The sequence below is a fragment of the Spea bombifrons genome, chromosome 9 (genome assembly GCF_027358695.1).
Source record: "Spea bombifrons isolate aSpeBom1 chromosome 9, aSpeBom1.2.pri, whole genome shotgun sequence".
In the NCBI taxonomy this organism is placed as follows: domain Eukaryota; kingdom Metazoa; phylum Chordata; class Amphibia; order Anura; family Pelobatidae; genus Spea; species Spea bombifrons.
This window is the reverse complement of record NC_071095.1, coordinates 10078472-10103273: the sequence shown is the minus strand read 5'-3', so window position 1 is coordinate 10103273 and position 24802 is coordinate 10078472. Positions and strand designations below refer to the sequence as shown.

Below are 24802 nucleotides of genomic sequence, written 5' to 3'. Positions count from 1 at the left end.
GATTGCTTAATTCGATTCCAGGGTTCTGTTTTTATTCAAGATTTGATTTGGCGGGGTCTCTTCCCGCTGAGTTTTTATACATATAGACTCCTTTTTTAAAATCTATAAACACTTTCTTGTTTAGCATACCTGGCCCCCCAGACTTACAGTCCTTTCAACGGGAAGTCTGAAGCACTCAAACTGTGTTTTTGGCAGCACCACATCGGTAATTCCATCCGATTCCTGGAGCCGGTACAATGTCTTCCAGGAGTTAAATTCCGAATGTGTCATACACCAGCCTTCTTTAATAGCGTCCGCTAAAAAAAAAAAAAAAAAAGGGCCCCCCCAAAAAACACATTAACAGGACAATGTTTTCAGTAAGCACATCATAAGCCTTTCCATACTTCTGAGACCAGAAAACCTGCCTCAATACATCCATTTATTCTTAACGTGGGTAGAAATACGTCTTGGCACCATTGCATTGTACATTTTAGGGTAACTTAGTGGCATAGGGTCTACAGAAGAACCTTCTGCTCTTATATCTTCTCAATGGCAGCCACCGGTAACCTCACCGTCCGCTACAATCACAGGTTACTCTTTGCCTGGCGTCGGCGGCTCCTTGAAAATAGCCTGAGCTTAATCTAGGTCAACCTAAACCAGGGGTGAAGTCTGCAAGCGCTATTCAGCCTATAGGATACAACCGCAACTCGCTTCAAGACAAGGGTGCCTATGCCTTCGATTTTTGGGACCCCCCACTGTTTCATGGTAAGAGTAGGAAAGGAACATACCTTCGCTATTAAATATCGATTTGCGGTGTCCAAGGCTGGACCTCCTGTCTTTGAGGGAAGGACGCAGACTGTCCTTCGTCTCGTAAGCCCCCTGAGTGATGAACATCTTGTGGACTTTGGGATTTAACCCTTCCGGAACCATGCGGGGACTTTGATTACTGAGCTGAAGAGTTTGATTATTCCCCAGCATCGCCTTGTAGATGCTCCTCTTGTTGCTTTGGCTCTGGTTATAGGTCTGTCCAGAAAAGACATTTAAAACAGTGGGGGGGGGGATTTAATCACAAACAAGTTCTACGAGGAACAAATTGTAACAGCAGGTCCCAATTGGTCACTTGGTAGTTACTTGCACAAGAAGTCACACAACACTTGCGCAATATGTCCCAGGGTCACATTGGCACAGTAACAGTGCTGATACTTTGTGATTAGTTCCCATCACAATAAGCGAAGTATGGTGGGACTTCCACCATCTATCTTGGATAGTCAACCTAGAAGGCAAATTATCCCTGAACAATGGCTTACCCGCTCCTCGCGTCCCTGACACAGTATGACGACAATCCGTCCTTGGCGTTTCCTTCCGGTTCGGCCCATTCTCTGCACGAGACGAATCGGACTCTTCTGGGCGTCGAAACAAATGATCAGATCCACCTCGCCAATGTCCAGGCCTTCTTCCCCCACGCAAGTGGAGACTAGAGTATTATATCCGCCTTCACGGAATCGCTTTACCACCTGTGTAACGGGAAGGGCAACAGCCATTTTAACCAGACCCCACTGGATATCTCTTGCTTACGACTAAGAGAAACCTTAGCAGGGTTGTAGGGCTTCCACCTTCTGATCACGGCAGAACATTCAGTCAAAAAGAGGAACCAAAAAATTATTGTTATTAAAATGTTTGAGGAGCATAACTCCAAAAGTTCTTTCTGTACCTCGAGCTGTTCTTTCTGAGTGAAGCCCTTTACACCTTTGCCGGTGCTTGAGTGTCCCACGAAGGTCATCACTCGAACCGTTGGGTGGTGTTGGTCGAGCATCTCTGCAATTTCTTGGACGCTGTCTCGGAAGGACGAGAAGATCATAACGCGAGTGTCTTCTGGACTTTGGTCGGGGGCGCTCTGGTCTGCGGAAAGATTCCACGTACGTATATCAACATCACAGATTAAACGGTCTCCGAAAGGTCTACTTTAAAAGCCACGCCGACTATTTTTTTTACGCGTAAGCAAAGCGGGGCAGTCTCATAGAGGTTCAATACGTCCGTAGGCCGGAGCTGTAGGACAAGCCATGGAGGTCAAGACAGACTCTCCTAGTTCGGTACAAGTTGTTCTAAAGCTCACTCTACTAATCTCAAACCCAAAAATGGATGAAGCCACGCTTTGTACTCGGCAAACACTGAAGTCCCACTTACAATGTCATTCATCTTGATTGGAAGTGGTGGTGGTGTGGGGGGGGGTGAAGATCAATTAACAACGTTCTAATTAGCGTATGTGAAGTTCCGGAGATGATTGATCCATAAAAGTCAGGACCAAGAGCACCCCCCCCCCCCGCTATTATAGTCCTGCATGACAAAATGAGCAAATCATAGAAATTGATTTTTTCTCTCGCAATTTTACCCTCGTGAAATTAGCCGCTGTGAGCTGGCCTAGATAAAAAGCCCTCAATCAATGGCCGCCGCGGAAATCATTCGAGTCGGGAACTGTTCGTCCGACTAAAGCCTCGGATAATACAGGCTCAGAAAAAAAGGAGGAAAAAAATCACTTCATTAAAGGAAATTGATAGCGGGAGTAGATGAAGAGCACAGACGAGTGCGTTTTGAACTTTACGTGGAGTAGAATTTGTTTTCTGGTGTAAATGCCCCCCACCGGAAAAAGAAGAAAGAAAACATTATTTTGAAATAAATGGTTGGTAAAGCTATTTGATCTGTCATCATCTGTCGGACGCGCTCAGGTCGATAATTCCCATCATAGGGTTACTTCTTCTAAATGTGCTTCCTTGGTTCGTATTGCAGGCGACGGGAAAATAATAGTGCCCAAAATGCCCTATAATTTACTCTCAAGAAGCTCAATTTTAAATATGCTGTTTGTAGAGGATAAAAGTCAACAGACTTATGCTGAGTTATGCTTTTCATAAACCCCAGCCCTGTATACGGTAATATAACCCCCCAGCCCTGTATACAGTAATATAACCCCCAGCACTGTATACAGTAATATAACCCCCAGCGCTGTATACAGTAATGTAACCCCCCAGCGCTGTATACAGTAATATAACCCCCAGCCCTGTATACAGTAATATAACCCCCCAGCGCTGTATACAGTAATATAACCCCCCCCAGCGCTGTATACAGTAATATAACCCCCCAGTGCTGTATACAGTAATATAACCCCCCAGTGCTGTATACAGTAATATAACCCCCCAGTGCTCTATACAGTAATATAACCCCCCAGTGCTGTATACAGTAATATAACCCCCCAGTGCAGTATACAGTAATATAACACCCCCCGTGCTGTAAACAGTAAGATACCCCCCCAGAGCTGTATTCAGTAATATAACACCCAGCGCTATATACAGTAATATAACCCCCAGCGCTATATTCAGTAATATAACTCCCAGCACTGTATACAGTAATATAACCCCCCTATGCATGGGCGTAGGAACCGGGGGGAAGGGGGGATAGATCCCCCCCAGTAACTCATGCGGGGGGGCGTTAATAAAGAAATCCCCCCGGGGCTGTAGAAACCCCCCCTATAGAAATGCCACAGGAGGAGAGGGGTGTTGAGCGGTCATTTTCAGCAACCACTCAGTGTCCTTGTATCTCCCCTGCTCCCTGCCGCCACCCGCCTCAACGCTGCCCCCAACTGCAGTGGTGGGAGCGTGAGGCGTCTGTCTCAGTGCCAGCGCGCTCCCACCACAGGACTGCACGGTAAGTAACCTACAAAGGGGGGTAGGGAGGGGGTAGATAGTGTGAGAAGGGGGGGTAGGGAGGGGGTAGATAGTGTGAGAAGGGGGTGAAGTTGGGATAAAAGTAACAAAAGGGGGATAGTAAGTATATTGAAATAAAGAGTTAGAATGAATGAATTAATATGTGGATGAATTGTGTGAATGAGTAGGAGAATGAATCCACGTGTGGATGAATTGTGTGAATGAGTGAAATAATGAATTAATGTGTGGATGAATTGCTTTATTTGTGAGCTGGGCTGTTTGGGGACAAAGTTGGCTCACACGTGGCTGTTTGGGGACAAAGTTGGCTCACACTGGGCTGTTTGGGGACAAAGTTGGCTCACACTGGGCTGTTTGGGGACAAAGTTGTTTCACTCTGGACTGTAATTTGTTTGTGTAATCTGAGCACTGGTCAAGTTATATGTGGGGAATGTGGACGCCAGGGCTGGCTGGGTGTGCAACCTGTGATCTATGCCTGTAATTTAGGGGGTTTCTATCTTTAATGCTGACTTTTTATGTGAATTCCAGTTGATTTATACCTGCAAAGCTAGGTTTATGTGTGGTTCTGTTGATCCATATCTGCTACGCTATGTTTCCATACATTATTTATATATACCTGCAAATATAGGGTTTGTATGTCTTATTCAGTTAATCTATACATGCATGTGGGGATCTGATGGGGGAAAATGCTGCCCCCCCTCAGATTTTTAAGGGTTCCTACGCCCATGCCCCAGCGCTGTATACAGTAATATAACCCCCAGCGCAGTATACAGTAATATAACACCCCAGCACTGTATACAGTAATAACACCCCCAGCACTGTATACAGTAATAACACCCCCAGCACTTTACACAGTAAGCACCCTGTTGTCCACTAGCCCCCCATGTCTTTCTGAGGACCTTTCAAGGTGGTCCTCAGGAGAATAAAAAGATTGGGAAGCTGCTGCCAAGGCAGAAATGCATCAATATCTTCAATACCCAGTATCTGTAATTATAAAATACATAAATAAAAAGGATAAAAAATAAAATAAAATTACTTTTGTTTTTATTCCAAGATTTGAAATGCTGAACAACGACTTCCTCCAACTTCTTTAGTTTTGGATGGCTGTATATGAACGGCTTTTTCACTTCAGATCCTGGAGGTGGAAACAAACATCATCAAGAAAGGAATTTCCTTTGAGGGCCAGAAACCGGGGCCTTTAATAAAAAAATATTTTCACTGAGCGCAGAATAAAGCGTGAGAAGAAGAGACGGACGGAAGAGAACATTTAAAGCTATATGTGTTATATTTACATATAAAACACAGCAGCAAGAGGCGAGGAGCATGCTGGGAAAATGTGCTATGCAAATGAGGGAACCAATAGGAGCAGGGCCAGGACTGGCGATGACGGATTGGCCCTGGCACTTTAAGGCTAGCGGCCGCCTGATTATGTGAGGCCGACGTCTCAAACCGAAAACGGGACTAGCGTGTGGCTCTGTCGGTCGGCAGCCCGCAGGGCATTTGCTCGGTGTGCCGATGCGGCCAGCCCTGACACTGGATAGTCATATAGCATTAACACACAAATGGGGTTTTATACTCCAGTGATGAAGAGCAAAGGTCCCTGGCGGGGGGATGGATTCATTCTCCGGAAAGCTTTTAGTAACTGCTTACATTAAATGCTTCCACAAATTATAAAAGCCATTGTATAAATAATAATATTACATTATCACACAACCTTGACCCACATAACAGATCAGGGAAAACGGGACAACGTTTCTGAGCTGTAGGCGCAATAACATAATGCAGACGGCATTAAAGAAATCCGTACGGGGTCTACAATCCTCCACGAAATCAACCAAATTGACTGCCGGCAAAGCGCCTTTGAGTATCTCAATTGTGTTTATTCCTGTTTATCACAAAGGGAAGGACCCCCAGAAATGGATACAAAACAGATTTCAGCGGCCCTTTGGTTCCCGGGATAAAAATTATCAAGAAAGACTAAGGGATCTCAGGGATGTAATGGAAACACATAAATACATAAAGGCGTGAGGGGTTATTTCAAAAGATGATCTTTTCAAACCCAAATCTGAGGACACCGATCATAAGTCCGAGTGAGCGATTAAAATAAAGCAGAATGTAACCAACTTAGACTGGTGTTGAAGAGAAGACCTCCGGTGCTCCCGGTGCTGTTGGGGTCGTAGAACATGGTCTCCAGCTTCTCATAGAGCTCCATGAAGTCGCAGTTCCGACCAAGTTCATTCCGTGCTCGGGTCATGCCTGCGCAACACACAATTCAGTTGGAGGTTATTAAAAGAAGCGGAATCTGAAGGTGTCAACGATCCAATGTTATCACAGTATGAGAAACGTAACCCTGATGATCGGAGACCCAACGGATTTACGTACCAGATGGAAATGTGCGGGAACTATTGCAGGTAACCGTTATACTATCAAGTAGAAGAAGAATTATTGATGTCCTGCCCAAGGTTTGGAGACCAGATGTTTGTGGCTATCATCGAAGTTGTGTAATTACATTTGACCCCCCAAAAAAGTAAGGTTTTGTCACCTTATTTTTGCCCTCTGGATTTAATGAATTAACTCCAAGAGGTCTGGTTAGTGGAGCAGAGGCTGGGGGAAGACTGAAGAACAAGAAGAGGAGAAAAGGAGCTGCAGAAAAGGAGACAGGGGCACAGAAGGGGTTGGCTGAGTGAGAGAGATTGAATGAGAGCGTAAGAGAGTGAATGAGAGCGTAAGAGAGAGTGAATGAGAGCGTAAGAGAGAGTGAATGAGAGCGTAAGAAAGAGTGAATGAGAGCGTAAGAGAGTGAATGAGAGCGTAAGAGAGTGAATGAGTGACATTTTGTTTCTGAATGGGAAAATCCCTCAAACCCGAAAGGCCAGGAAATTTAATTTTTGGTCTGAAAATGAATGAACCAAAAAACTAAACTAAAAATATGTCTGAATAGTTTTGGGTCAATTTGCAGAAGTCTTCTTCCTAGTGATGATAACATTTTTAAGTTCAGAGTCAGAAGGCTGCAAGCTGTGCTGCTCCCTTTCCCGTTGCTGGAACTGTTACAAATGCGCCCATCTGTTCCCCAACGTGGGGAGTAACCATGAAAGATCAGAGGTAAGTCTCATCAAGTCAGACCGAAAATGAATTAATGCAAGCAACAATGTTACAAAGCCCCCTGTAAAGTAACGGAGGGCACATTAATTAATTAATTCCCATTCCAGGTGGTTAAAAAAAAAAAATAATAATAATTAAAAAAAAAACATGGATACCTTTAGATCCATCCATTATGGTCCGGAGATAGCTGTACAACGATCGAGTTCCCATCTGTAGAAGAAGCTCGTATCCATGGTATAGGCTTATACATAAAGCAAAATCTCCTTCGATTGCCCCCTGTTGCGCTCCCTAAACCAAAAGATGCATTTACAAAGAACAGTTACACATGTCAAGATTCTATTTCGGATAAAAAACAGCAGAACGGCAAATAATTAAGATTCCATGAATATGCATGCCGGTCTGCCGGGGTGTTGGCAAACATCTAGATGGTCTTGAGTACCGCGCTTGTATGTATTAAAGATTCAAATCCTGGTGGCTCTTGGTGTAAAACAAGACCGCACAATATGGCAGAACATGGAATATGGACATAGAAATACCCCGAGTTCGTGTGACATTAACTGATCTATGCCGGGTTTCTTCCCTTTTGTAGGAGCTCGGAATGTTTGCTGGGTATGAGGGTATCACAGGGTTCTACAGCCCTGGAGCACCAACCTCGGACACCCACAAGCTTTGTGGGCAAACAAACTTGAACAAAGGTCCAACTCCAGCCTCAAACCTCACTCGAGGTGGCCCTACTTTGTCCATTTGGCATGTTGGGTGGCAGAATAGAATTGACCGGTATTCACGGCACCCGATACTATAGCTATGTAGCTAAACTTCACATTATAAACGATAGAACCATTCATAAATATTCACATCTTCTTAATGTTCATGTGTTTTCCTTATTTTGTGGAACTATTACCTCGTTTAGAACGATGATGGGCGCAAGGCTTACATCTGCGACTAACAAGCAGCATTCAATGCAGAATTAACATCTCAAAGGTGAAGGAATGACACGAAGGCGGCGGTTCTAATCACCTGATTGCTCGCTCCTGACACATTGCGCGGCGGCAGAAGATGATTACCGTTACTGCTCAACCGCTCAAGAGTCATTTCAAGAATACATCTCAAGCTGATTTTTATTCTGCAAACAACCCGTGGTTTGGATCTTTTGGTAAAAGACCAAATCTCGTGGCACCAAAGAACCCAGAAAATCCCAAAAATAAAATAAAAGTGGAACGCCAGGGCCGGGCGATCTTACTTAATTCTCTGATGTCAGGACAATGGGTGCCATCCAGAAAAAGCATTTCATGCCGAATACTCTCTTTAGATTCATAATTCTTATAAAAATAATTTTATATCCTTACAATGACATCACATTACTCCAGATGACCACACTTTTGAATACTCCAAATAAATATGAACATAGTTAACCTAATAACAACAACAACAATAGCAATAATGGTAATAATAACCATAATAATGTTAATTATTATTTTATTACTAACATTATTTTTATTAATTAAAATTTAATATTATTAATAAATAATATTTATTTATTAACAATAGCATTAATAAAATAATAATATTTATTAATAATAAATAATATTTTATTATTAACCCCTTCAATCCCAGGGGTTTTTGGTACCTCAAAGCCCAGAGCAATTTTGCCATTTTTGGGGTATGTCTGTTTAGCGATGATTCTCTTTTCCTGTGAATAGTGTACCCATGTAAACTATATATTGTTTTTTCAAGGAGATATAAAGCTTTCGTTTGATACCATAGTTGGATGATTAGCTGAAAATTTAGAATGAGAAATTTAGTAAAAACTAGCGGAGATTAGAAAAATAAACTAATTTTTTTTTACATTTTCCCTCTGAATCCTCACAAAATTAGGTAAAATGATGGAAAATCCCCTCCAAGTTTATCAATTCAGGTGTCCTGATTTCAGAAATACCTAATTTATATAGATTTTCCAGACTTTCCCAGCACCAGGGAGCATACTATTAGGTGTACAATTTTGTATAATTTTTATGCCTATGGCTTAACGGGTTTGGGGGTTGTGAACGGGGGCAGGAGGGTTATACTGGCTAGATGTTATGCTAGGGCAATGGGATGTAAGGTTTTTTTAAGAATTTTTTTATTATCTTTTTTTATATATTTTTTTTAAATATTTTTTTATTTTATATTTTTTTACATTTTTTGTATTTTTTATATTTTTTTTTTTTACACAGTAATGGTAGGAGGTCCTCCTAGGGACCTCCTGAACATACCAGTGATGTCACAGTGACATCACAGCTCACATTATAATTTTTTTTTGTATTATTTATATTATTATTTTAATGATTTATTTAATATTATTTTTTAAATGCCTAACGTTTTTTTTTTTTTCTGCTTTTCTCTTACAGGGCGGGAGGGGGAGTGAGAGAGATGGTCTCTCACTCCCCTCCCCGCGATCCCCCTGCACCGATCACACTGTGATCTCTATGCAGGTCCTCACAGACCTGCATAGAGATCGCAGCGTCTCTGTGCCTCATCGGAGGGCAGGATATCCCCGCAGGGGATATCCTGTCCTCCGATGACCTTCCGGGTTACGTCAGCAGTGACGTAACCCGGAAGGGAATGCCCGATCGCGCGTTTGCAACTGCGCGATCGCGCGATCGGGCAGTTTACCGGTAACAGCTTACCGGCTTTCATGCCGGAAGCTGTTACGGGCGATCGGACAGCAGAAAGCCGGCAAAGCCGGCTTCTGCTGTCAGTGGGGAGTCCAGGCTGTCAAACGACAGCCTGGTCTCCCGTGCAGCGGCAGGGATGTGTCCCTGACGCTGCACGAAGGGCTGGACGTACCGGGACGTCCATAGGGGTTTCTTTGTGGGCGTTTTTTGGACGTCCCGGTACGTCTATAGGGGATTGAAGGGGTTAAAAATAAATGATAATTATAAACAATAATAATATATTTTCTTAGCTGAAATGGAGACCTACCACAATGTTTGCTGGTGGATCCTTCCTGAACTGGTCTCGATATAAAACGATCTGGTATTTCGTCAGGCAGTGGATATCTCTCTTCAGCAACAGGTTCATTTGAAGTAGACGTCCGGCAAAGGTCTCCAGGATCTGCAGGACACGTATGGATTAAACGCAATTAGCGGGTTCGTCTACCGGACATTATTTTATACATTATATGACGGTTCTACCCCAAAAAAGACATCAACTAGACGATTTCTGACCAGCCAATGTACCCTTTAATAGTTTATATTAACATCGTGTTTCTTGCGTCAAAGAGGTTTCATGCGAACACAACATTCTCGGCCGGGTTAGATCACACAATGCTCTACAATGTGTCGGAAGCATGAAATATAAAACAGCGATGAGATTTTATAGAAAAACACTAATTTTAATCAGCACCAAAGGTTGAAGGAACCGGAGTTGTCACAAATATTAACAGAAAAGGAGAATTTTGGCAAGAATGTATATGATTTCTGATTTATGAAATTAAAAACCCCTACTTAACTAATGCTTGCATTGGACTGCAATCCCTATAATCCCTGGATAATATAATCAGGATAATGTGCTTTTATTTTTAGGATTGACAAAGATTACGTGAAATAATGCATTTCCTGAAGAGCTGATGGTGGGGTCTCTGCTAAAAGCAATTTAATTTTCAAATCCCCCAAAAAGGCTATTATTAGGAAATAATAGAGAAAAAAAGGTAATAAGGAAAAAATTTGGGGGCAAAGTATGAAAGGCGTTTTTTTTTTTTTTTAAATTTAGCAACGGAATGCTCCAATCAGAAGGAAGGATTAGAATATTTTTGAAAGAGTTTGGTGTTGATTTTATTTAAATAACCCTTGTGGTCACCTAAACAGAAATCTTTGGATCTCACCATTACATCTCTTTAATTCCCTCCCTATATTAGCTTCCACTACTCCTGCTGGGAGGCTGTTCCACTTATCTACTACTCTACAAGGAAATAAAACTTCCTAACGTTACATCCAGTTTTAGACTATGACACATTTTATAACTATACTTTCCCTCCTGTACTTTTTGAATCCCTTTATGTATTTAAATAATGTAATAACTAATTTAATACGTGATAATACTAAAAATAATAAAATATTTATTGTGTTATATATATATAGCGCCATCATATTCCACAGCGCTGTACCATGGGTTTAATAAGAATTTGGCGTTTTGGGTTTATAAACCTGTATATTGTACCAGGAGACGTAAGCTTTCATTTTCCAGCATGACTCTAAATAAAACTCTCTGAAAATGGGGTTTTGTCCTTCTTTCTTTCCATAAATCCATCTTCTTAGACGCTGCACACAATGCTTGATTGCTTAATCGGCCCCTGGCAAGGGGCCCGGCTAATTACCCTGGATTTTGTTGGCAAAAAGGTTGTTTTTTTTTTTTTAATCTGGTACAATTAAAGAGACAAACAGGCAAGGCAGGTCTGAATACGTTACTTTATTACATATCCCGGCAGAGAGCAAAGTGTCAGCCTCTATGGCTGAGTAACAGCGATAATACATAAAAAATATTCATAAAAAAAAGCATTACCCACCCCTTAATTTGTTATTTTTTCTTTGATATAGCGTCGTCATATTCCGTAGTGCTGAATACCATGCAGTGCTTTCTCTGGAGATGTGGGGGGGGGGCTCTTGACCCCCATGTACATGCACAGAAAGTGATCCCTATTGATTTAAATGAGAGAGCTTTTCTGCCACTGATCGGCTGCTCCAAGCAGCGGCAAAAATCTGCAGACCATGGAGGAGGAGGGCAGCTGTGCGGAGTAGGACACTAAGCATACTTAAGTACACGCTGTCCACACTCACTACACAGAGCAGCAATCAGTCTGACACGTTCCGTCCACAAGGTAACATGCCCTAGAGGACTCATTCACTCGCATGCGCTGCGCGCCCTAATTGGAATTAACAGGAGCACCCACGGCCCATCGCATTGTTCAGCTCACATACATGTGGCTGCTGCTTCTATCCACAGGATGGTTATCCTCCTCAAAAGTCAAACCAGATATTCAACGCAAACAAGTTGAAAAATGAGGGGAAGGGAGAAAAAGAAAGGGAGAAAAAAAAGGAGAAAAAGAAAGAAGAAAAAGGAGAAAGAAGAGAAAGAAGAAAAAGGGAGAAAAAGAAGAAAAGGGAGCAAAGGAAAGGAGAAAAAAAGAAGAGAAGAATTAAATCAAATCAGATCCTAATCCAATACAAAAAGTAGGGCATAAATGCTAAAATGGAGTTTTCCACAATGTTGCATAAACCATCATCTTGTTTCATAAAATTAATTCTAAAATATGAGATTTTAAGTCCCGAGGATAAAGTGTGGCTTGAAAATTCAAATCTTATCCGCAGCATCTGCTGGGGCCGGGTTCATTTGTATTATGCATTCGCTCGAGAGCGAGACACCAAAACGTGCAAAACGTGCAAAGTGCTCCAACGCCGAGAGGTCTGATAACATCTGCCCTGACAGCAGGCGGCAGAAGATGAAATCCGGCAGGGCGAAGCCACCTGCGGCGGGTGGGTAACACAATCTATTGGGGTCAGCAAACATAACCTACTTAACACACTGCTAATTCATTCGCGTTTCCAGCAAACAGGCAGGTCATCTACCCCACTGGGACACATTTCAGGGGGGCTTATTATCTATCAGACTGCCTTCTCGTTCATCGGAAACATACGGAGGCATCTGGATTCTGAAAATGATCTCATATGTATAGAAAATAGCCGATTTAAATTAAAAAAAAATTGGGTTTTTTGGCATTACAGATTTAATGTAATATATAATAGAAAGAATCAATTAAATACACAAAGTACAGGAGGGGAGTTAATTTCAAAGGAGAAACGGAGAAGCGTCGGAAGGGTTAGATGTTAGGTACTGAGAGGTGTAGATAAGTGACACAGCTTCCCAGCAGAAGTGGTAGAGCTTAATGGGATTTAAATATGCGTGGGCTAGGCATATGGCTACTGAATCCAAGACGAGACTAAAGACCGATTAAGGCTTGACTGATCTATTCATAAACATTTATGTGATTAAGGGACTTTAATGAAGCATAATATTTGTTATTTCCACAATTTAAAATGAGGTTTTTTTTTTAACCCATTATTGTGACTTTTAGGGCTGTAGAACCCTGTGATAGCAAACATTCCGAGCTCCTGGAAAAGAGGGACATCAGGGGAGAAAAGAGGGACAGTGAAGATCCTTAAACGGGACTGGCCAAGCTAAACAGGGACACTTTAGAGGAATGACACACAGAGCTACAATCACTTCTTCCCATCAACACACAACTGCACAATCGAGGCACACAACCTTTGAACCTTTCGATGTGGATTACACCATCGCAGAACGCCCAGCTGGCATCAGCATAAAGAGTGCGGAAAAAATAAACTATCGGGCAAAGTGTCTCGCAGGGACGCATTTGTTGGGTCGGCTCGTTCAGAACTAACGTCTCCGGAAACCAGGGAGATAAAATGATTCTTTGTGCCTTCTGTCAATTACAACTCTGACTTTAGAGAGGAAAACCTCCCGGAGCAAAAAAAATATAAAAAAAAAAAAAAAAAAAAAACAAAAAGGTAGATTCTTTGAATAAAATAAAAAAAAAACAAGAGAGGTAAAACAGAATTGTGGGGTTCGTGATCAGCAAAGCCCAAGGCGGGTTTCCTGGTTACTTGAACACAGTTGGTTTTACACATGTATACAAAGTAACACGCGCTCCCTGAGGCTCCAGCAGTAGTAGTGTTAAGTATCTCAATGCCGCACTCCTCCTTTCACGGTTACGTCCCATCTGCCCTCTCTCCCCACCCCCCATCCGGATTAAGAGAGCATGTGTTTGTGTACGCTTCTGCCTTTCCCCTCCCTCGCTTCCCTACACGCCTACCCCAAGATCGGCTTTTAAATGCAGCAGTCGGGGGAAAAACGCAGACACGCTCACCGTGGATAAAGTCACATTCTTCCCCTTGAACGCTGAATCCCAAAAATCCGCTCCGTTAATTCTATTTTAAAATTATTTTCTAAACGGCGAATAACTTTTTTGCGTAGACGCCACTTTTAGGGGTTAACAGGTGAGTTCTGGGTAAGTCGACCGTTCTGCATATTAGGAGGAACTACAGCCTGTAGACTTCAGACTGAAAGCGAAAGAATTATGAACCCGCATTCCTACATGCGATAATTCGGCCGTAATTGTGGCCATATTCTCATTCTTGCTCCATGTACAACTAACAAGCCAATTAATATCCAGTTTCGGAAATACTTTTGAAATCTTTAGAGAGTTTCTGGCACTTTAGCTTTTGGGTTACTTAGAGGTTGGTTCTAGAGCCAAATACTCTGGATTCCTGGTAAGGGGACCGTTTGGGGTTTGAGGGCCACCATGCAGCGTGAGGGATGCAGGATGGGTGGTGGGGCGCAGGAGCCAGCTGGGGCAGGGATGATAACTTTGGACGATCTGGACAATATGACGGATGAACCGGGTTCGGACTCCGCGTACAACAGCAACGGAAGCATAGAGGAGGAACCCGAGCCCATGGACGACGCAGAACAAGACAGACTTCTTCAGTATTGGCAAACCGTTGGAAGAGGACATCAGGTGGAGGTTCCAAACGGTAAGAACCACTACGTGGTTCCATCCTTATAACTTTTAATGTAACTAATGAGGGGGGGTTCAAGCTGACATACACAACAGGGCAATTATGGAAAACCTATCATTCACCTATTATATCTGCATTGGTCGGGAGATAGCTGATCACTTGAGCCAAAGACAGGCAGTGGGCTCAGCACTTGTACTAAGGGTCACCAGAACAGCCAACATTAGAAAAAGAAGCTTAGGACTATTAAAAGGGCAAAAAGCCAGCAAAATCGAGTACTCAACAAACCTTATCCTTCTTAAGCTTCTTTCCTGGACCAACTTACAGACAGCTTCACTTGAGTCAATGTGGTCTCCAGGTCCACTCATCTCAAGGTGGAAGCAGTGTGTTGACCATCACTGGAGCTGTAGACCAGCAGTGGGGTGTGTATGTGGGGAGGTTATGACTGTCCTTTCATGAAGTGGATATTCAGGAACCCGAGATGGTGATGGGTCCATACTGGGTTTACGAAAGAAAGAATACAAGCGTCAAAACTTGAAAAAGTTAGAAGCCAGTGATTCCCGGCTCCAGGCGATTCACCGGCCATGAAATAAATCATCTTCCTGCGGGAATGACTGAGAGCTCCTTCACAATAATACGGAGAGAGACGTTTTAATCCTCAGTGCTGGTGAGCTTCTAGATCATAAGACTCGTAGTTTGCCAAAAGTTCACAAACGGCGGCGCTCAGAATGTCACTAAACGACCGCTCTCACAATCCTCGGCAAAGGATAAGAGGATCGGAGTTAAGAAGCTGAAGAAGAAGGTTTTATTGCTTATTCCAACTCACTGCGGAAAGTCACTAGATATACGGAGAGGAGGAGATGATGAAAGCCCTGCTTACACTATATATATAGCTCTTACATATTTATCAATTAGATGACATCATTTTACTGCCTGGGGGTCAGAATGATTACATTTTTATCAAAAAATGGCTATTAATGCTTGTGTTTAATACGACAGGGCTTTTGCTACTTTAACCCCAGATCTCCTGAACACTTCAGTAACAATTCCCGATCCCACTTTGGTGCTCGACACCGGTTAAATATATGTGGTTACCGAGCATTTTAACGCCAAAGAGAAAAGCGATAAACCTCTGATGGGGTGGAATATGTGTAAAAAAAAATATCTTGCATTTTAAGGGTTAAAATTCCACTCTACAAATGGAAACGGTTACTTTGTGATTCCGCAAGCATTTTAGTGCATTTCCGTGGATTACAATAAAGCGATATACAAGCCCATCTATGAAACAAAAAAGCTACTATAAGCATTATATAGCCCTACAGATATACTATATATTATATAAACACATATATCACATATTACATATAAACAGACACACACACACACACTATATATATATATATATATATATATATATATATATATATATATATATATATATATATATATATATATATATAAACACACACACATATGTACTGTATATTACACACACATTGTATATTATACACACATACACTGTATATTATATAAAAACACACACATACTGTATATAATACACACACATATACTGTATACTATATATCTATCTATAAATACATACACATACTGTATATAATACACACACATACTGTATACTATATATCTATCTATAAATACATACACATACTGTATATTATATTTAACACAGCCATACACAAACTCACAATTATGTGAAATGATTAATAATAATAATACTAATAAATATCAATATTAATATCATCAATAATATCAATAATAATAATAAATATTAGGGGAATATTTCATCCAACTGAATAACCCTTGCAGTACTGGATAGGTATGCGGGGTATAGTTGCATCTGAAAGTTGATAGCCCTGTCAGTACTCAAATAGTTAAAAAGCAGGAATGCCCCCCCCCCAGCCTTATCATTTAGGTGCCAGGCACTGTCCTCGCTGCCCAGTGTAATGCCTCTAGTGCGTGGAGAACAGATAATACAGCTAGGGAATTATTGCCCCCGGGGGTCCTTGTGGTGATCGTGGGGGGACGAAGTCATTGTACGGCGGCTACGCCAATGTGCCGGGAGGCTCTCAGACACAGTAGACGTGTTTTATTTTTCACCCCCTCTCCGTTGTGAACGCTTGCCCCCGTACGCGGGGATTCACACGGTAACAGACCTTGAATCTCATGTTTTCCGCTTGGTTTTCACGGCACCTTCGCGTGTAAGCTGCACGGTAAGAGGATTTCTGGACCCCGCAGAAAATCCTTTATCTGCTCACCTTCGCGTTTCATGAGAATTATCCCCGCCAGCCGGGGACAGAAAAAAAGAGCACATCTGGCAAAGATGATCCCTTTATTAGCCAACTGTAAGAGTAATAGATTGCAAGCCTTTGAGACTATCACTAAAGAAAGACTAGACTATCATTATTATACCTTTATACTTCCATGCCCTGTAACCCCCATACTGCCCCCGGCATACAGGGGGGCTAAATATCTCATTCCTATTACGCTGGGTTGCCACTATTTAATTTACACAAAACCTTTTAAGCTTACAAATACATAATAAGACACCGTTTTCCAGACTTGAAATAGAATATACTGCAAACCTTTTGTACATGCGCAGAACATACAGAAATAAAGAAAAAAAATACAGAAATAAAGAAAAATAAATCATAGTGGCACAATGCTATCTTGGAAGCTTTTCCTGGTTGGGCAGCTGAATAAATATAAAAAAATATTATTATATTATATATTTTTTTATATTTATTTATATCTGCGTGTGTGTATATATATATATATATATATATATATATATATATATAGATATAGATATATATAAATTTATTATTAATTAATATTATATAAAAATAAAAAATAATGATACGTATATATATATATATATAATATATATATATATATATATATATATACACACACACACACACACACACACACACAAATAAATGTCAAAAAAAATATATAATAATAATTATAATAATAATAATAATAATAATTACAGAGATCACATAGAAACGCCCCATCTAAAACAAGAAACACGATCGCTTCAATAATCCGATACTAAATTAAATGATTAGAGAAAGAAAAGTTATGAAATTGTCTCGGAGTCTCTTGAGGTTATTTAAGGATAAAAGTAATGACCATGTTAGGAGAAGACAGTTTGATTGGGAAGGCGTATAGAACTTCATGTCCTTGAATAGGCGAGGTGATGCAATTCTTTATGTTTCCGCATCCCGAAATAAAACAGGTTTCAGGTTTTTTAATTAAACGGACAGCAACGGCGCATCACCCTCCCTGCTGCTTCAGGCAAAACGGAATCTACAAAACAATAGAGGTATTCGCGAGACTCCGAGGATTGTAGCTTAGCGTACGACCTTCTTTGGTCGATAAAACTAAATGTGTTTTCAAGTCAATCGTGGAAAAATAATAAATAAGGCACAATCCGACGCGTTTCGCACATCCACTGCTTTCTCAATCGTCGAGACATCCCCAATTTAGGAGTTTATTAACCCTACATCATAATCGTGTGTTATACGCAAGTCTGATCTCTACGTTAACTATAAGTAACATCAATTACCGGCCTGAAATAAATAATCCGATGTCCGAATACAAAAATCATTCTGCTCATTCCTTAAACTTAGGAACGTGTTAAGCAGACAGGTAACACCTTTATGGGGATGCAGTGAATACTTTAGGCCACTAGATGGCAGCAAAGTAACCAAGTCCATAGGAGATTGCTATACATTCATAAAACTCAAATGTAATATTAATTATTGATTTATATGGCGCCATCATATTCCGTAGCGCTGTACAATGGGTAGACAGGACATAACAAGTAGTATATAACATAATTCGACTCACAGAAACAGGTGAGGAGGGCCCTGCTCAAAAGTGCTTACCCATCTAGTGTTAACATATAGCTAAAAGATATTAAACCCACAAACTCAATAAAATGAATCAAACTTAATATAAATCCGTATATTACAACGTGAGATATAATGTATAATGGCCAAAAGATACAAAATCTTTACTGATACAATAATCCTAAAAATCATCTGTCACAATTCTGTAACAAGAAACCTTGTCATGGGAACGGCGTCCGTGAAATAAAAACCTCTCTGATTTAAACGGGCAACTAAACTTTCTCCCCTAGGAGAACTAACAACATGCTCTATACCTTAAAGCTGAAAAAAAAAAAAAGTCTAAAATTACCCCCCAATACAATTTGCCTAAAGGTGAATTATCAATTTCATGTGAAATTTCCAAAACGGGCTCCCTCGTGGGTTCTTTTATATCACATTTTTACACATCTCACAACTGGCCGAAAAAAATTACATCGAGGGTCATTTTCTAGGCATTTACAGGGGACTTTAGTCGAAGGTGAAACCCCCTTTTATCGGGGGAAAAAACAGCCAAAAATATGTTACAAAGCCCTTCGGGACCTCTCCATGTGAAGAGGGCATCTCTGAGGTTTTGAAAGCTGAAACGAATAAAGCAGGGGCGTCCAACCTGCGGCCCTCCAGCTGCTGCAGGATTACCTCTCCCATACTGCTCTGCCAGCCACCAAGCTGAAAGAGATGTATTCCTGCAGCAGCTGGAGGGCCGCAGGTTGGATACCCCTGGGGTATCGCCCGGCCTGGACCACCGGTGGGCCGCTGGCTAATAGCAAACACGAACCCAGTGTGCAGCTCCAGTAGCGTGCGGCCCCCCCATATCTAGCCATCGATCGCGCTTACACCGGGCGGCCGCTGGCCTTAAAGCGCCAGGGCTGCCTCGTCGTTGCCAGACCGGCTCTTCTCATGGACAAATACGACTGAATCCGAACATCTAAGAGTCAGCGGCTCTATACGTTCTCAATGCTCCTGTTTGTTTGCTACATTGTAAATGAATATTCACACATCTCCTGGAGAACATTAATCCAACGTAATCGCAAAACGCGTCGGTCTGGAGGCTGTAAGGAGACGCGGTTTCCGCAAAAAGATACATTTCACGGCCGCGTCCCTGACCGCTCACAAGAGTCGTCTGGCATCAGATGAAACACGCCGCTCGTTAGTCGGAATTAAACGATAGCATGACCTGAATATCTCAACGAGATTAACCGTTTGGAAAGTGGATGTTCTTGGCAGACGCTGCGGGCAAAACAAATAGCTTTTTTATTTTTTTTTATTATTTTATCCTTAATTGGATATCTTTATCCAGACCAAAAAAAATAAAATAAAGGGATTTGTTGAGCGCTTATTAGTTATTATTAGGCTAGGTTTCCACTTGTTTTTTTTTTGCTAAAAACGCCCATAAAACGCCAATTCAGCCACACAGCGTTTTTTTGTGAAAAAACGCTGCAGCCAGATGTTAGCTGTTCTTCCATAGGAAATCGCACAATGCCATATCCACTTGGCGTTTTTCTGTTTGGCGTTTTTTTCAGTCCTCTTTGGCGTTTTTTTGCTTTTTTGGGCTCTGTGGCAGTTTTTCAGAATCGCAGCATGTTGACACTCTGGCGTTTTTTGCAAGAAATCTTGGCGTTTTTCTCCAATAGAAGTCTATGGGAAAGAAAAAACGCCATGAAAAAGCCATGTGGGTTTATTGCCTTGGCGTTTTTTATGGCGTTTTTTTCCACAGTTGCAATGCAGAGGATGGACCCAGTATCTGTGTGTCCTACGAGAAATAGGCTGGAAACAAACAGTTTCACACAAAACAAAGTTCATATTGAATTTTACACCATTTGGAACAAACATGCCATTACAAACAAACATACCCGACGCATCAACTGGATCCTGCGTGCCAAAAGCAACAGCAAACAATTTGCACCATCATTTGGGGCCAATCTTCCTAGAGGAGCAGACATTCGGAATAAAGCATGCCTTACAAACCACAGAAAAGAGACAAAAGGGTCCGCTGGGGCGTTTAAGTAGAACTCTACCAAGAAAATGACATCAGGAGAGGGCAGATACTTGCCATTTATCCCAATCCCTTTTAGCTGGGTAAAACTTCTAACTTGTAAAGGCTGGAAAAACTGCCTAAGGTCAAAAAAAGCAATTTCCACAGAAAGGCTAAAACGCCAGAAAAAACTCCAGAAAAAAACGCCAAAACGCAGGAGAATGCAGTGGCAGTTTTCTTGGCGTTTTTCATCAAGAAAAAAAAAAGCAGGACAAAAACCCAAGTGGAAACCTAGTCTCACAGTTCTAATGGAAGTTCTGAAAACTCCCAACTAATTTAACTAATAGGCAAAATTGGCCAAAACCTCCATCCGGGGGGGGGGGGTTGTGGATCTTATGGAGACAAAAAACAAAAATCATAAAAAGACGGGATTTCAAACATTTTTACTGTTAGAAAATAGAATATGTTTCATTCAGGGGGACTTCGTATCACAGAAGAATGTTGGCTTTTCCATGATGGGTCGATTTGATTAAAATATAAAAAGGAATCTGGTTATTTGTTTTATTTAAACATATATATATTATAACCTACGTTGTGTTCTTTGCCAGAAATGGCTGAGCCTATCCAGCAGCTAACCCGAGGTAACCGCACCGAAGAGCGGCAGAACGTCCCCTTCCTGACGATCAGCCGCAAAGAAAAGGTAAAAAAGTTACGGCTCGTCCGAAGCGCGTTAACGCGACCAAAATCGGGAGAACGTCTTAAAGGGAGAACGTTGGGTCAAAAAGCAGCTGCGCGAAACCCAATCTGACTTTAGAACCGTAGCTTGTTAAGCTTCAGACCAATTATTTAACATGTCTAAAAGGAGAGAGCCTTAATTCCGGTAGCCTTAAAAAGTTTGTCGGTTCCTCTGGATGCAGTAGGCTCGGCTGATGAAGCTTCCACAACCCACTGAAGGCTCTGCTTAGTCTTTAAGTTGAGGTTCCTGACTCAGAACAGAGAAGGTCAGAGAGTTTGCGGAGCGAGTGTCACGTGCGCCGTGATTTTGTGTTTACTCGCTACAACCGGCCCTAAGAGTGAAATCGGATTATCGCCGCGTCTAATCCGGCACTGAGTGCTAACCTTGTTCTCCAGGAGTAAACAGAGACCTTCGTCGGACAATCTGCCGTTGTTATGGATCATGCCAAAAAAAACAAAAACCCGATCCCTTTAAAAATAATTCCTGTGCTTTAAAAGCCACGTTATAGGGGGTATTATTAGCAAACGCTTGGGGTTCCTCTAAAATATATCGTTCGGCTCTCCTGCAGGCTCCAGCTTTAATAAATACCTCTTCAAAGAGTTAGTGATTACGTTGACGATATCTTATCTTTTTTAGTGTGGAGAGGTCCTGTATGAAAAGAGACGGTACGGAAAAGCCAAATGGGCTTGTGTCAAAATGAGCGAGGAACAGTACGAGCAGAGCATATGTCTGGGCTTCATGAAGCTAATGAGATACATCTGCGAGCAGAACTCGGCAGGTAACGTGTCATAGCAACGGGCCGACGCGGACGGTAACAATGTGTCTACGGGGATCCACTTAGAGAATAAAAAGAATCCAAGCTATCTCGGTGCATCTCCATAACCCGTAAGCCGTCTCTAGAGAACGGCTCCTCCGAGACACGGTTATCTAAATAGACTCCAAAGTCCAAGTCCTAACCTTCGAGAAGAGAGCTGTAGTTTTTATTGATTGAAAAGGGTTTAAACCCAACCCTCTGTATGACCTTACAAAATTTAATTTATAGGTTTATACCTCGGGATGACTATTCCGATCCTAACCGTGGTGCACACGGACGGGTCTCAGTCAGGACTCTCGCGCTCGGTCACCGTGGCCTACTACGTCCCAACTCATCTTCAGGAGCAACCACCGCAGGCGACGGATCAAGACGTTGTCATCGAAGAATGGCCTCCTACGATTGTTTTGACCAGGTAAGGTGTTGAATCCTAAACACGCAGTATGTTAAAGAATGGACGCCATCCAGGTGAGGACGCCAGTACCAAATCCAACGGGATCGTAAATTCTCCCACGCGTTCCAACCTCGACGAATGACTTCATCATAACGAAATGCGCCAAGATCGTTCGAGAAGAAAACGGAATGACGTAGGAGGAGAAGCACAGAAGGAAAAGAGGACCCTCTTGCAATCAATTAGATTTAAATATATATTCTTTACATTAATATAAACAATTGCCAAGAATTTAACATCTTATAAGTACTTGGAATGGGATCTATCTAGAGCTCATTGATCTGATAACTAGGGTTAAGGTTTACCAAAAATGATTCTCATGCCAAGCTAATTAGGAGTGGTTAATAATAGTAATAATAATAATGGGAATTGGGCTTTAGCATTCAGTTGATCGTAACATTGAGCGATCGCACAAAGAAACTCATAGTTAATGGCACAGGGTCTGGAACTCGGCGTCACCCTGAGATAATACGGTGTGAGACGTTATTATATTCTCCACAAAGGTTTCTTTCCATTTCAAGAGGTCTGCTTTTATTCAACAATCAGCTATGGTGCATCAGGTCTGAGTGACCCGGCACAATGCTTTCCCTTTAGTAGCTTAAAAGGATGCAAAACGAGTATTAAAAGTAACGAACGTAAGCTTGCAAGCCGGGTCTTCAGCTAATGTATCGGTTCGGCTTTGAACGTAGGGACTGTAAGCAGTTCTGCAGGATTGTCTGGTGCTTTATGAATATTAACATAACTTCCCTAAAACAAGAACGTACAGATCCAGACTTCTAACACTTGAATTGCTCCCGATTGTTGCAGGTCCTTCAGCGGCGTCACCAATGAAGAGTCCATTATGCATCAGATCCACTTGCTTGCTGAGCTCTTGGAGTCCCCGGACCTGTGCCTTCAGGACACGTTCATCGTAGCCGGATACACCAACCCGGCGGCGGCCAACAGACAGAACGAGATCTGGTTCATAGAGAGGCCCTGAATGGCCAGATCCAAAAGGTGGGAAGCACCAAGCGGACCAGTAACATTGTAACCACTTCCAAGCAAATGGATTCCCAGTGTCCTTCTCGTAATGTCCTGCTGGCGAGGTCCTCTCTACGACCGAAAGGAGAACCTCCAACCATTATCTTCTAAGAAATGGTCCGTTGGGAAATTATTCCTAGGATCCCTCAATACTTTGCATCGATTTGTTAGCCCAAGTAGGTCGTCGTAACCCGCTTCTTGGACCACTCGACGTAAACACATTCAGGAGGCTGGGTGATGGTTAAAATGATTAAAAGCTTTACTGAGAGGGCAGTAGATGAGTGGAAAAGCCTACTGGCAGAAGTGGTAGAGTTTAATACAGTGAGGGTATTAAACATGCATGGGATAGGCATATGGCTCCTGAATCTAAGACGAGACCAACGACTGATTGAGGTTCGAGTCTTTACATCATGGTGATCTTGGGTCGCGATTAATATTAACGATTCCGGTCTGTGAAAATATTGGCTTTTTAAGGGCGACAGAGAACGGGCAGAATGTTTTCCGGAAATTTCTTACATCTCTCAGACATAAGCTGCGGGTCTCTTGTGTATTCATTAGACCTGAATAGGATTTGCCCAATTTAGCCATTTCTGAGCTCCAAATCCAATACTAACGTCTTGGCGAAAGCAAGAGGTTGATGTCCTGGCCTTAATCTTATTCGAGACCTTTATATACACCCCCCCCCGTGCGGCTCACACACGCTAATACAATGACGCAGTTCTTCATGTCATGTGCTCTGTATGCGTGTGATAAAATAGGTTAAATTCCTGCAGAAATAATAATTTATTTTTTTTTATGACCCGTTTTATATATTTGCAAAATGTAATCAACACGTAACATATATCATAGCCTGAAATGTCATTTACATGAGATTAAAGGGTTAAAATCCTATCTACTGAATTTCTATACTTAAAAGACAAATTTTATTTATTATACAAAAAAAAAAAAGTACATTCATGGAACGTCTGTACCAAAAGGGTTAAATATTTCACCGAAAAGCCAGCGCTGGTAATTAACACAAATCAGGCTTCAGAGCTAATCCTCTTAGCGTACGCTTCATCCCCCCCCACCCTCACCTGCAAACTAGCACAATATTTTTCAATTTATAGAAGCAGGATAATAATTAGTATAATTATACGACCACGTAATAATTAAAGACTTAGCGCCGTTCCGCCGTAAATAATCGCCATAAAGCAATGGCTGATTTATAAAAAGATAGCGCAGGCCCGCGATGGCCGCAACCTCTAAAATGTTCCCTGCACCAAAATATATTTTTTATATATTTTTTTTTTAGGTGTAAAAAAAAATAAAAAAAAATAAAAATAATAAAAAATTAAAAATGCAACAAATATTATTGAATTAAATATGACATTTTAGGTTCACAAAATTTATAGCAGAATCACTCCGGCACAGTTAAATTTTCAACTTTAAAAACGGATAAAGAAAAATACAAGTATAAGGCTAGGTTTCCACTTGGGTTTTTGTCCGGCGTTTTTTTCTTGATGAAAAACGCCAGGAAAACTGCCAAGA

The 24802-nt window shown here is 41.7% G+C and overlaps 2 protein-coding genes across 2 annotated transcripts in view; one reads left to right on the top strand and one right to left on the bottom strand.

Moving 5' to 3' along the window:
- Positions 1 to 52: 52 nt before the first annotated feature.
- Positions 53 to 24802, bottom strand: part of FANCM (FA complementation group M) — a 30124-nt gene continuing 5374 nt past the window's right edge. Inside the window, exons 5-12 of the mRNA XM_053475343.1 lie at positions 9756 to 9887; positions 6950 to 7082; positions 5817 to 5948; positions 4729 to 4827; positions 1691 to 1878; positions 1287 to 1493; positions 768 to 1002; positions 53 to 296 (exon numbers count right to left, since the gene is read on the bottom strand). Coding sequence (XP_053331318.1) covers positions 121 to 296; positions 768 to 1002; positions 1287 to 1493; positions 1691 to 1878; positions 4729 to 4827; positions 5817 to 5948; positions 6950 to 7082; positions 9756 to 9887 — 1302 coding nt within the window. The 3' untranslated portion in view covers positions 53 to 120. The remainder of the gene's footprint in view (positions 297 to 767; positions 1003 to 1286; positions 1494 to 1690; positions 1879 to 4728; positions 4828 to 5816; positions 5949 to 6949; positions 7083 to 9755; positions 9888 to 24802) is intronic.
- Positions 14094 to 23319, top strand: LOC128505053 (heme-binding protein 2-like). The gene is made up of 5 exons (XM_053475344.1): positions 14094 to 14383; positions 20863 to 20954; positions 21627 to 21768; positions 22033 to 22216; positions 23060 to 23319. The coding sequence occupies exons 1-5, from the start codon at positions 14152 to 14154 to the stop codon at positions 23229 to 23231; spliced, it is 822 nt and encodes a 273-aa protein (XP_053331319.1). The 5' UTR covers positions 14094 to 14151; the 3' UTR covers positions 23232 to 23319.